Below are 12,836 nucleotides of genomic sequence, written 5' to 3'. Positions count from 1 at the left end.
GCACGCGCCATAATCAATGGCTTTGGTTATGTAGTTGCCGCATCAATTTATAGCCAAAGTGCCAGCTACAAAACTGTCAACGCCAACCAGTACAACCTGTAGCCAACAATTGCTTAGTTGTACTTGTAAGTTGCACCTCCACTTGTTGCACTCTGTTCGCTGAGGCTTTTCTGCTTCCTCGGCCATTCATCAATTTCCGACTCACGGTTTATTTACAGTTGATTGGCTTCAAATGATTCCATATCAAAAATTCATTTTCAATTTAAAATTAATGTTCAATTTCAATTTAAAATAAGCCGTTGAAATGTTCATGATTTTGTCACATTAACTTGTGTTTAATTTTGTTACTTTGTAATTTAATTACAACAAAATATATTATAGTTTGCAGCCAAGTTTCGCTTTTTATTTGAGGAATTATTTTGCAAAGTTCGTTTCGCTGTTTTCAATATTGTCGTTATGGATTTATTTTCCCAAGTTCTTAAATGATCATAGATTCAATACTACTTGCAGAAATATTTATATTTCTATATGCATTTCTGAAGACAAAAATACTTTGCAATTTAAATCAACATACTTTAAAATGTTGTACAAAGTATAATATTGCGATCATTACACTATGTTGAATTCCATTCAATACCAAATCTCCATTGAAATCTCTTTCGCAATAGCCATAAAAGTACTTTTCTCTGCCTCGTTTCGATTGCAGACTTGACCATAAATTATTCAGGCATTAAATCAATTACTGGAACTGGCTGTAAATGAGACGACATTTGTGCAGTTTATGGAAATGGAAACGTACAAGATTACTTATGTTTTTATGTAATGCAAAGATAGCAAAGAAATTAACTAAATTGTTGACAGAGCGAATACTAAATTTAGCTAAAATAAATAAAATAAACTGTATTTTCCTACAAAGAGTCAGGAAAAACCTTCGTTGACACGAAGCCTAAATAAACAGCGTAACGATTTTTAATAGGATGCGGAAATTTCAAGTCCGAAATCGAAGGGAATTTCCCCCTCGCAAGTTAATAATCATATTTTGCAGCCTAACAACAGATGCGCGTTAAAATAACCATTAGCAATTAAGTAAGGACAACACCTGAGGAGGCGCGTGAGCTCAAGAACTGGAACTTCCAATGCCACACGACCTGAGGAAATTCTCTTTAGAGCGAAGAGTGATGCCTGGCACACGTCGATATTTCTGCGAGATTCTGCAATGTCAATTAGGCAATTAAATGGCATTAGTTACAAGACATTAATGCCTAAGAAATGCCAAGGCCAAGACTGTCTGGCTGGAGCAGAGAAGCATCGACATCTTCGAGTTCTCACGGATCTGTCTGCTGAACAAGTTCTTCTCGCTGACAGGATCGCGCCATGGGGCAACTCAGTCTCAGTCTCAGTGTCTTTCACGCTGAGAGAGTCGGCAATTGTGCATTTTATGACTGGCAAACCGACCACCTCAGTAGTTATTCGCTTGAATGTGGGCACTACATTTGCCATTCATTCCATTTCTATATATTTTTTGTGTTTTCTGTGTTACCTTTCACATCTCTCTCACTTGGCTGTTTTACGACGGACGCGGAAAAACCTAGGCAAGTTGAGGGTGTTCGTTTCATTGAGAAAAATTTCGGTGAGAAATGTGAGAAAAGTATTGCTAAATTGCTTGGAAGGGATTTTCCCACGATAAAAATTAAAGTGCAGGTTTGTTTTAGATCAATTAAACTATAAATGTTGTTTTCTCTATATAAAACTAAAAAAAAAAAACTTTTAAGTGCTAACATACTTTAAGAATAAAGTATCATATATAGTTGAAATTATTCCCAAATTTTGAATACAGAAAAATAATACAAAAAAACATTCAATTAAATATATGAATTACTCATTAAAAATCCTATTTTCGTACTTATAAACTTAAAGAATGCAAAAAAGGACGTAACAACTTTCAAAATACAATAATACAATAAAATAGTTTTCATTTGAAGAAGGATTTTCGCATCTAAAAAGCTACAATCAATGCAAAATTTAATGAGCTTACGTAGTTAAATTTTTAACTTTAAATGGAGCTTTTGTTTATTTACGCCTTTAATCAAAAGAATATTCTTTTTTTTTGTTAACATTGTCAACAACTAAACTGCATAAATTTCGCATTCATATTTGTTTTCCCATTCATATATTCAAACACTATTCCATTCACATTCTGGGCTTTCATTTGGTCAGCCAAACTCATAATGACGGTTTTTTTTTTTCGTCGGGGGTTTTCTCGCGCAGTTTCAGTTTCAGGTTCAATTTCAGTTTTTCGGCTGGAAATCAACATGTGTCAACGCCTGCTGTCTGACTGTCAGTCAAGCAAGTCACACTGTGCGACGCGGCGGCACAGTGGGCTGCTGTTGCATATGCTCGCTCAAAGTCAGAGCTGTCAGCATGCGACGTATGTTGCACTGACCACAGACACACAAATACATGCATAAACATGCACACACATGCTCACACATGCACACAAATGCACACTCTTGCATACAGCACTCATACAGTCAAAGGAAAATAATTGAAATTCCGAAATATCTTATTTGGCATTAGGCAGCTGCCTAAGTGATTGACTCTACAATGCATTCACTCACACATACTCTCTTGCTGCACACATACACACACTTGCCACACACACAATCAACACCCATGCGTAGTTTTGCCCGTTTTGGCCAAAATGCAACCTGTCTTGGCCCAATGGCGACCCACAAAAAAGTGCAACAAAAACATGTCCAGCGGCAAAATGCCCGTAATTAAAAGCTCAAACAACAATAATGAAAATCATAGCAACAAAAACAACAACGAATCAAAAAACTGAGAAACGGCAACTGGCATTTCAATTAGCTGCGTTTTGCACAGCATAAAAATCTCACTTGAAATCTTTTCGGGTTTCTGTTTCTGCGACAGCTTCACAACTTCGACCTGAGCTGTGGCGAGGGGTCAACAATGTGGGAGGAGGGAGGGAAGCGGGTTTGTTGCCCTGGTCCAGCAGCAGTCACTTGATTATTTGCAGTCTGTTTTAATTGCAATTTAACTGCAAGTGTTTAGTGCGAAAGACAAACAAACGGACGGACAGACGGACAGACATTTGAAATAGTTAAAGCGTCGCCCATTTAACAGCGCTTGCTCTTTGTGGGCGGCTATGAAACAAATTTCAAGTGGAATTTATTCACTAATTCGCTCTGTGAAATGTGCAAAAGCACTCAAAGAAAATATGTATAAAAAATGATGCGCATATTAGCTTGAGTTAGCTCATTTCAAAGCTCTTTGATTTAGCTAAAATTCCACGACATTAAGTCAAAACAACATTTACAATATAAATGTAAAAAGTAATAGATACTTTACTTAATTATAAACGCACATGTTCGACAAAATTCTTTCATTACTATCTTTGGAATTTCGTACGTCTTTTTTAATAAAATTCCCTGTAATTTTGATAAAGTTCTTTCAACCTACGCTTATCTAAATAAACAAAACCGTTTCCTTGTAGTATTGACAGCAAAAACAATTAATCACTTTTAATATTGTTATCATAAAACTATTTAATAACAAAAGTTAACCCTCAAAGTCAACATAAACTTTCGACTGTTTATGGCAACAGCTGAATAAAGCCTGCTGAGGATTACAATTATTATTCTCTAGGCAAACAAAGATCTTTATCACTGCACAAAAAGTCCCTACATAAAAATTGTAAACTTATTTGCGTGTTCGATAAATTGTGCGTCTACGATCGATGCGTATAAACAATTTACAGTTGTAAACAACGTGCGAATAGGGCGAATAAAAGAAACTAATAAAAGCAACCGCAGAGCGGAAGAACTTGTCAGAAGAATCAGATTCGCCGCTGCGTTTTATAGTGAATGAACGACGCCTGCTGAATGTCAATCAGAAACTGAAAGATGAACATAGAGGAGCTAGTTGTTGGCAACCTTATGATGAGTGAGCCAACGGATTGTTGAGCCATCGTTGAAAGACAGCGCCATCTGGCGATGTATGAATGTAGATGTCTAGCAAGCAGTTGAAAGATTGTTTGTTAGTCAAGCACTAAATATTATATTATCGAAAAATTCTATTATATTTTTTATTTTCAGTAATAAACACTTCATTTTTGATATGCATACTCAATTCATTATTATCTCTGTATTCTACAAATTTCAGCAAATTCTGAATATAGAGTAACTTAAAGTCGTCTAGTTTTCTTTTAGTTTGATATGGTTTTTGTTGCATTACATTTTACGGTCTGGACGTAATTCAAGGTCGTACCCTCAAACCACAACAAAAGTCCGCTGTCGTATTTATATTTATATGTGTTGTTTTTTAATCTATTTGTATATAGTAGCATTTTTTTGGCAGCAATTCTAATGCTTATTTATAGAAAGTTGTGCACAAGTCTTGTCAAGTCGATTCCTTGCCTATTTGGCACAATAAACCAGTTGAAACAAATTGAAACCAAACACAAACAAATACGCAAAACATAAAATTAGCTAATTAATCAGAAGCCAACGACATTACATGTGTCACTGCGAAACGGAACGAATTAATGATTTTTACGAGAGTGCACTCATAATTTGCAAAATCATATGGCACACATATGCGCGAATAATATAACAATATAATACACATTGTATATGTGTTTATATATTTAATATTTATTGTATGAGAATTTGCGGTTGTGATGAATAAGAGGAAATGTTAAGGAGTGTATAAAGAGGCAAGGGAAAGTAACTTTCTACGCAATAGCAGAGAATTAAATACTCTACGAAAATAAAAATTCTCTTCTATGTTTTTCTACTTTTCTGCTTTTTGAATGTAAATGCTAATGCGAAACTGATGTTGACTAAAATATACATATGAACACATATGTATATACACATCGCATATTCATTTGTTTATTCTGCGGCCAGCTCTAGGTCAGACCTCATAATACTCGCGTACTTGTATGCTTTCCTACACAGTTCAGTTTTTAATGCTCATTTTGTCGTCGTCTATTTGTTTTGCACAATATTTCTGTGATTTTTGTTGATCTAGACTGAGGCCTGTGCATTAGCTTCTCGTTCGAGGAAATTGCGTCGAAATTCTTGGCCAATGTCAGGCATTGTCAGGTAGCAGAGTTGCCAAATTTCACAGCACTTACCGCCAATTCCCTCATCTTCTGTGTTTTCATAGTCACAGCTGTTGTCACACATTTTCAATAGCAATAATAATAACAATAACAATGCAGTGTTCTCAGACAACTGCTTGCACTCCACACACACTGCTTGGACTTCAAGTATAACTTGCACTGCTTTTTTAGAGCATCTTCAATAGCAAGCTGCTTTCATTTTATTGCACATACTGGCAATTGCATTTCGCTGTCGTCGCCTTTGATTTTAGCTATGTAGGTAAACGAAAAAAAAGAGCGCTACAACAAATCACACAGCCACGTTCAATGTTCTAAACATAAACTGTTAATGAATTCGATTCAAAACAACAAAAAGAGTCGCGAGCGCGCGGCGCATTGGACATTTCGCTTGGACAGTTGCCGTTCGCTAATTGCGCCGCTCAACTCACCACACCACAGTGCGTAGCCGCCACAGCAAACAACAACAGACGTTTGCCGATTGCCGCCGAGTTGTTGTTGAGTGTGGTGAGTATGCGATCGTTGAGTTTTCATTTCAAATACACACATGTATTTATTTGTATATCCATTCGTTAATATGTTCGTCGCCGTCGCCTTCGGTTTGCTTCTTCGCACTCGTGCTGGGCATTCACAAAAAGAATGCGCCTAATTAACGGAGAGACAATGCTGCCTATGACGTCAGTGAGTACGAAGAGCTTTTAAAGAGAAGGGGAAGTAGACGAGAAAGAGCAACAGAGAGAGAGAGAGAGGTGACAATTGCAGTGGAGTGACTGAGGTCGTTCAGTGGGTCACTTAATAGCTTTAGCAGAGCAGTCGCAATCTTAATTAATTTCACTGCGCACAGTGGGTGAAATGAGATGAAAATATAAATATCAGCATAAATAAATAAATAATATTCTTATCAGATAATTAGCTAAGCATACATAATTAATTATTTAATGCAAAAATCATCCGCAGCGAAAGACTTTCACTTGACCACTGTGCTGTCCAGTGGCTGTCCAACCCCCCGTGGGGCCAAATGTTTGCCAAAAAAGGAAAAAAACACTGTAGCCTGAAGCAACGCGACGCTTCGCTGTTGTGGCGTCTAATTAATGAGTCGACATAAATCAAATTTTAATCGCCTCAAATCATAGCAGCTGCCCCAAATGGGGGCACTACGCGTGGGCGTCAAGTGTTAAGTTTAAATTGCCTCTGCCACGCAATACTTGAGCAACAATAACGACAACAACAACACTTTGACTTGGCCTACTGAACTTGTCAACAAGTGTTAATTGCGACGACGAGCCAAAGCGCAAATGAAAGAAAGAGAAGTGGAAGGGAAGGGAAATGGAAAACGCAAAAGGCCCAACGCGAATTGTGGGCCAAATGGTGCGTAAGTCAATAGCAACAGACTTGGATTAATGGCTTTGGCAACACATCAATTTGGTCAGCGCGTCAACAGAGAGTTGGCAACACCAACACCAACCAAAGCCAAACACCAGGCAAAACAAGTAAGAAAGCTACAGTCGAGTGTACTCGACTGTGAGATACCCGCTACCCATTTTGAATGAAAGCAATATATTTTGCGGTATATTTCTCAAAATATACCAAATATACTACAAAAATACTAAAAAATATACCAAATGGTATATGTGGTATATCGATATAGTACCGCTTTCAAAATATACCATAGACGGCACAATATACCAGATTGTCAGCCAAAGCAACTCAGACCCTAGTAAGTAGCCGTTTTTGCCCATACAAAAGTATTTCTTTAATAACTTCGACAATTTTTATCTGATCGCAACCAAATTTTCAGGAATCATAACTAATATAGTAGTTATCATGCATAGCAAAATTCGTAACTCTAGCTTTAAAATTACGCTTGTTAATCGATTTTTTTGATTTGCAGGGGCGGAAGTGGGCGTGGCAAAAATTTGAAACAAACTTGATCTGCGTGCAAACATAACAAATGCTGTCGAAAAAAAATTATTGCTCTATCTCTTATAGTCTCTGAGATCTAGGTGTTCATACGGACAGACGGACAGACGGACATGGCTATATCGTCTCGGTTGTTGAAGCTGATCAAGAATATATATACTTTATAGAGTCGGAGATGCCTCCTTCTACCCGTTACATACATTTCCTGCCGGCACAAAGTTATAATACCCTTCTACCCTATGGGTAGCGGGTATAAAAACTATAAAACAAACTACAACTACAACTAAACAAAAGAGCGGTCGAAATACAAATAGCTCATAAAAAAAGTAACTCAACAGACGGTCAAAACTCAGCAGTTTCCCTCAATGCTAATAACACCCACCGAGTGAATGAATGTAGGGAAAACCAACAGGAAATGAACCAATTTATTCGCAAGCCTTGGCAACAGCAGCCAAACTTATTTTCTCGCTTTATAAACTCCAGCTCATTATGCGTAAATTTGTTTATTATATCAGAGAGAAACAATAATGAAAAAATAATAATAAAATCATAATTTTGCAGAGCTTAAAAATAGAAGTCAATAAACAAAATAGCTGAGCTCAGACTAGCTATTAAATAAATGATAATTAAGTAACAAAGGCATAAAATATTTGAAAAGTCAATTTGTTGTGAAGAGAATTATTAACGACGAAGTGAAGTATGGAAAAGAATTGAAAATTATTTCTAATGAATGTAAATTAATTTATAAAAATGAATCCCAAGTAAGAATTTGCGTCATAATTAATAAAGAAACTAAGAAATGCAATAAAATAAGAAGCTAATGATGTATAGTATATTATTTTTAGAATTTTATAATATGATAAATTAGTAAAAAAAGGAATCTGTTGTTCAACTTTAAGTTCGCTTCTCTTTCTTCACAACATTTTCTCCTGTCATTCCCTTTGAGAAAAAAACTAATGAAATATAATCTAATATTTGTATGCTCGATAAATAACAAAAAATATAATTTGATGGCCCAACTACAACAAACTCATTTAAGCTCGCTTTAAGTTCACTCATAACATTCGTTCGTTTCTTCATAACATTTTCTCCTGTCATTCCCTTAAAGTTGACACGTTTTTTCTATATATATATTCTGCCTACTTTTTGCTAAACAAAAAACGAATTACCATTTACAAGTGCCACACGCAGCGAGAGAAACAATTTCTTTGCGACGAGTATAAGATATATTGTTAAACAGGCACATGACCTTAATTATGGGTTATTCGAAATGGCTAAAAGAATTGCGATGACTTGCATGCGGGCCAAAAAGAGAGAAATAAACAAGTTCAATGCAAATGGCACACGCCACAAACTAACAATAAACAACGACAGTATTGTAGATGGACAGCAGGCTGGCTGGCCATGAAAAATGTGCCATCTGCATTTAAAACAAATTTGCTTATCTTGCGCCTTAGCATGCAAATTGCGCATACGCCCCGTGTGTTCGCAAGCAAGCAGACAAGACAACCAACTTACAACCGGCAACCGGCTCTTTGGCTTTGGCTGGCGGCCAAAAACTACTCGAGAGACTGAAAGGCGGTTATCAATCAATTCGATGTGGCAGTAGCTTGCTTCGGTTGCAGCTACTGCAGTTGAGAGTTGAGTGCAACAATTTGTTGCGCTTTGCTGCACAGACGCAGCCAGCCAGACTGACGTTTTGCTCGGCAATATCCATTAGCTAGTAGTGTGTCCATTGGCCGTTACGTCGCTTGCACTTGACTCCATTAGTGGCAGAGCTTGTGGCAGCATCTACGCTGGAGGCGCCACAGTATGTGGTCACAGTTTGTTAATTCCAGCATGCAGCAGTACCGTTAATTAACGCAGCTCTGATTTAATTATGCCTTGCTGTTGTTTTTCATTTATGATTATTGAATATTTCGATGCTGTGCTGTGTTCGGGATTATTAATTAATCGATTTGGGGGAATTTTAAAAGCAAATTGCACTTAAGATTGCAAGAAGAAGCAGATGCGTAAGATCACTTAACGATGACATAATCATTGCTTGTGGCAACACATGAAATCGACATAAACGACGAGCAAAATACGCTATAAATGAGACAGACAAACAATGAGAATATTCAGCATCAGTTTGCAGGGCACTGTAAACAAGCAGTTAGCGTATAACAGTTTGAGAGTGATTGATACTGCGCATGTGCACTGCTTGGCGGCGCTCTTTCACCAGCTGCCTGTCAACTCACTGCTCACTGAGCAATAAGTGTCAGTGTGTCAAAAAGGCATGCACACACACACACATGGAGTACACACATATTATGCAATTTTTATGCTGACAGCAGAGCAAAAGAGAGAAAGTGACTGGTCGAAGTGAGAGCGAGAAAGTACCGCTTGTTGTGTGTTCTACACAGCTAATGTTGCTTCATCTACACTTGTTCTTCTTCTTCTCTACTTGCCATTATTGTTGTTGTTGTTACTGCCATTGGGGTAGTCGCCTGATGAGTCATCATCCAGCTTATTTTAGTCGGGGATATCATGAGCTTAAGTCACATTAGTCACACACCACAAATTGTTCTCGGGTTTTGGACTTGTAAGTTTTCCTCTCTTCTACAACTACTTCTGCTTCTTCTTCTTCTTCTTCTTCTGGTTACACTCCCTCAACACAATGTATTCAGTTGAGACAGGAATTTCTTGTTTCGGTTAAAAATCAATAATGGTCCATGGGGCAGACGCCACATGTGGGCGCCTCGCTTCTTTCTACACACAACTCTTGTTGCGCCTCCTTTTTATTCGCGAGAACATGCGCAGAAAATGCACAGAGATATGTCAAGAATGTGTTGACAATAATAACCAAGCAATAAAAATAATGAATGTATGATGGGAATATAGAGAAAAATCAAAGCTAGATGAGAATCAATTAGTGATATAGTCTACCAAATGGAAATTAAGTCAAAAGGAATTGATTTGAAGCAGCAAATTTTAAAGGGAATTCTAGATAATTATATTCTCAAATTTTTTATGACAAAAAAAATAATTTAAAATTGCCAACGAACGTTTTATATTTTCATAATGGATTATTAATTAACTAACGAAATCTTACTGAAATCTTGTAGAACTTGTAATAAATATTAAAGTTCTATAATGATATTTAATCCTTTACAATGTTGTTCAATTCTTATAAAAGCTTCGAAATTTTCTGTCTTATATTTCAAATACAAACAATTATTTCTATGAAAATTTTATATTTTCATAATGGATTATTAATTTACTAATGTTGTTACTGAAATCTTTTAGAACCGAGAATAGGTACTGAATCCTTAGCACTTTTGTTTCTATTCTTATGAAATCTTCGTATTTTTCTATCTTATATTTCTAATACAAACAATTATTTCTGTTTTCTGCTCTATCAACAAAACTTTGTGACTTTGGGCAATCTTCTTTACGATGACACAAATGACTAGACAACAAAATAACAAATTTTGATAATTAAGCTGGTATATACTTATAAAATTGTGTTTTGTCTACCCAATGTTTTCTATTTATAAAAAAAAAGCACAAACAATCGGATTCGCAACGCGTCAAAAAGCGAAAATGAAAACCAAAGTAAAGAACAGAAAATTATGTTTTTTTGTAGAAGGTGGTGGATGGGGAGGAGAATAGATCTTGACTGGAGTTCTAATTGCGACAAAGACAGCGAAGAGTGGAAATTTTGGAAGCACAAAATTTGACGGCTCGTTTGTTAGGTGGAACTTAGCAACAATGACACGAACAACAGCGGACAGGAAATGGTTGTAATATGCTTTTTACTCTTCACCCAGAGCATGTGTAACTTATATAAGACATCAAATTTAATGTCTCTCGCGTTATTAGATAACCGCTAAGCACTTAGAATTTGATAGTCAGCTAGCTGTACTTTTTTATTGTCTATGCCTTGTCATTTTTTGTTTTGTTTTTTGGTTGTTGGTTTATTGGGTTACTTCATGTTGAGCGCTTGACTCGCTTGTTAGCCAAATAGCCGCTGGCCGCTGACTGCGCACTGCCAATTGTTCCATTGTTCTTCTCAGCTTTGTGTTCAAGTGCTTGTGGAGTTTCTCAAATGTAAATGGGTCAGAAAACTACCAGAAAAACAAAACAGAATCAGATACTCGCTGCTGCTGTTGGGTTCGTCTCAATTAGCTGGCAGATTTTTGATACCCCCAAAGCATAAACCCGGGTATTAAGATCAATATCTAGACTGAAGACGCAACAACAAAAGTTGCATGCATCTGCTTGTGAGATCTGAGTGTAACTGTAAGCGCTGGAGTTTTGGTAAATTGTATGCAGATAAGCAGATTTAATAAGGGTATTATGTATATTAGGCATTATTATGTAGTATTACTCTAACAACTTTGAAACTTTTTTGAAGGTTTTCAATTTGGAAAAATGAGTAGAACTGATAATAAGTATTATCTTTAATCTGTTAAACTAAGGGTTTAAGTATTTTTTATGTTAATATTATAAATCATGTTGCTGTAGAGGAATAATAAATATCTTCTCAAGATAATCCTACACTTTGATTAGGAAAACCTCTCAAAAGTACCATAGCAATTATAGTTAATATTAATCAAAGAAAACTGTTGATAAACAGAGGAAATTATAGGAAATGTTTGAAATGACTTCTAATATAAAAGCAGCGCATTCATTTTATAACTTGATCCTACATATATATATAGGAACTACACTATATCACTATTCACTAAACGTATAACCAACAACAAAGACAAAAAAAAGAGGACATTCATTCACTTCATAGAGCACCTACTACAGGGTATTTCACTAGCATATGTTTAGTTTTGTGTTTTCAGTTTTGGCAATTGATTTTTCTCCGGCCGCTGCTGCTGTTGTCTTTAGCCATTTGTATTTCTGTATTTGACATTCGGTACTTGGCACTCACCGGCAGAGCGTTTTTTATCTGTTGTTGTTGTTGCTGTTGTTGTTCCTACTGTTGTGGATGTTGTCAACGATTTTGTTGTTGTTGGTGGCGTTTGCTTTTGCCTGCGTGGCAACCGAAAGGAATTCCATAGAAAGGAGCTCGCCGACGATGTGGCAGACTTTTGTTTGCCGCGTTGCAAATCCATTTCGCTGCTGCTAATGCTGCTGTTGCTGCTACACGAGGCGACACCAATGGATACTACGGATTTTGTTGGTATCCTTGTGGCTGGCGGCACTTTAAGCGATTTTCCATTATTGTTTGCAATCGCAGCGTTGTTGTTATTGTTGCTGCTGCTGTTGCTGAGCAGCTTTTTAGCAGCTGCCACCGATGGTTGCGTTGCACTCACATTTTTCGCATATTTCATATCATTTGGATAGTCCTTGTAATTGTACTTTTTGGCCTGGGCATTTTTGTGATTTTTTAACATTTGTCGAAACTCTTTAACATCCGCGACCGTTGGCAATGAATACGTCGACGTCGACGCCAATTTGCTGCTGTCGTGCAAATTCTGTGCCGACCCGTAGAACAGAGAGACGAACTCATTGAGACCCATAATGTTTGTGGCTGCAATTTTGTTTGTTGGCTGGCAGGCGCAGGCGCAATGCCTCAGTGGCTCTCAAACTGTGGCAGTCTGTTATACGCACGCAACAGACGTTGCCGAAAGCAACAACAACACATACAAAAGTAACGAGAGCTCTTCTCTAACACTAACTCACTCATTCACTCATTCACAACACAACACCCAACAACAACAACAGTTATAATAACAACAATGGACAGCCCCGCGCACGTCTGTTGGTTTGAAAG

The 12,836-nt window shown here is 37.0% G+C and overlaps 1 protein-coding gene across 5 annotated transcripts in view; it reads right to left on the bottom strand.

Moving 5' to 3' along the window:
* Positions 1-12,836, bottom strand: part of LOC132783678 (trichohyalin) — a 104,439-nt gene that overhangs the window by 10,042 nt on the left and 81,561 nt on the right. Inside the window, exon 1 of one of the 5 annotated variants that reach the window (XM_060789003.1) lies at positions 11,991-12,597. The exons of 3 other annotated variants lie outside the window; for them this stretch is intronic. In XM_060789003.1, the coding sequence (XP_060644986.1) occupies positions 11,991-12,582 (592 nt within the window). In that variant the 5' untranslated portion in view covers positions 12,583-12,597. Of the gene's footprint in view, positions 1-5,158; positions 5,226-11,990; positions 12,598-12,836 lie in introns of those variants that run through there. One more of the 5 variants, XM_060789006.1, reaches the window with a different exon arrangement.

The sequence above is a fragment of the Drosophila nasuta genome, chromosome 2L (genome assembly GCF_023558535.2).
Source record: "Drosophila nasuta strain 15112-1781.00 chromosome 2L, ASM2355853v1, whole genome shotgun sequence".
Classification (NCBI taxonomy): Eukaryota; Metazoa; Arthropoda; class Insecta; order Diptera; family Drosophilidae; genus Drosophila; species Drosophila nasuta.
This window is presented reverse-complemented; position numbering and strand designations above follow the sequence as displayed.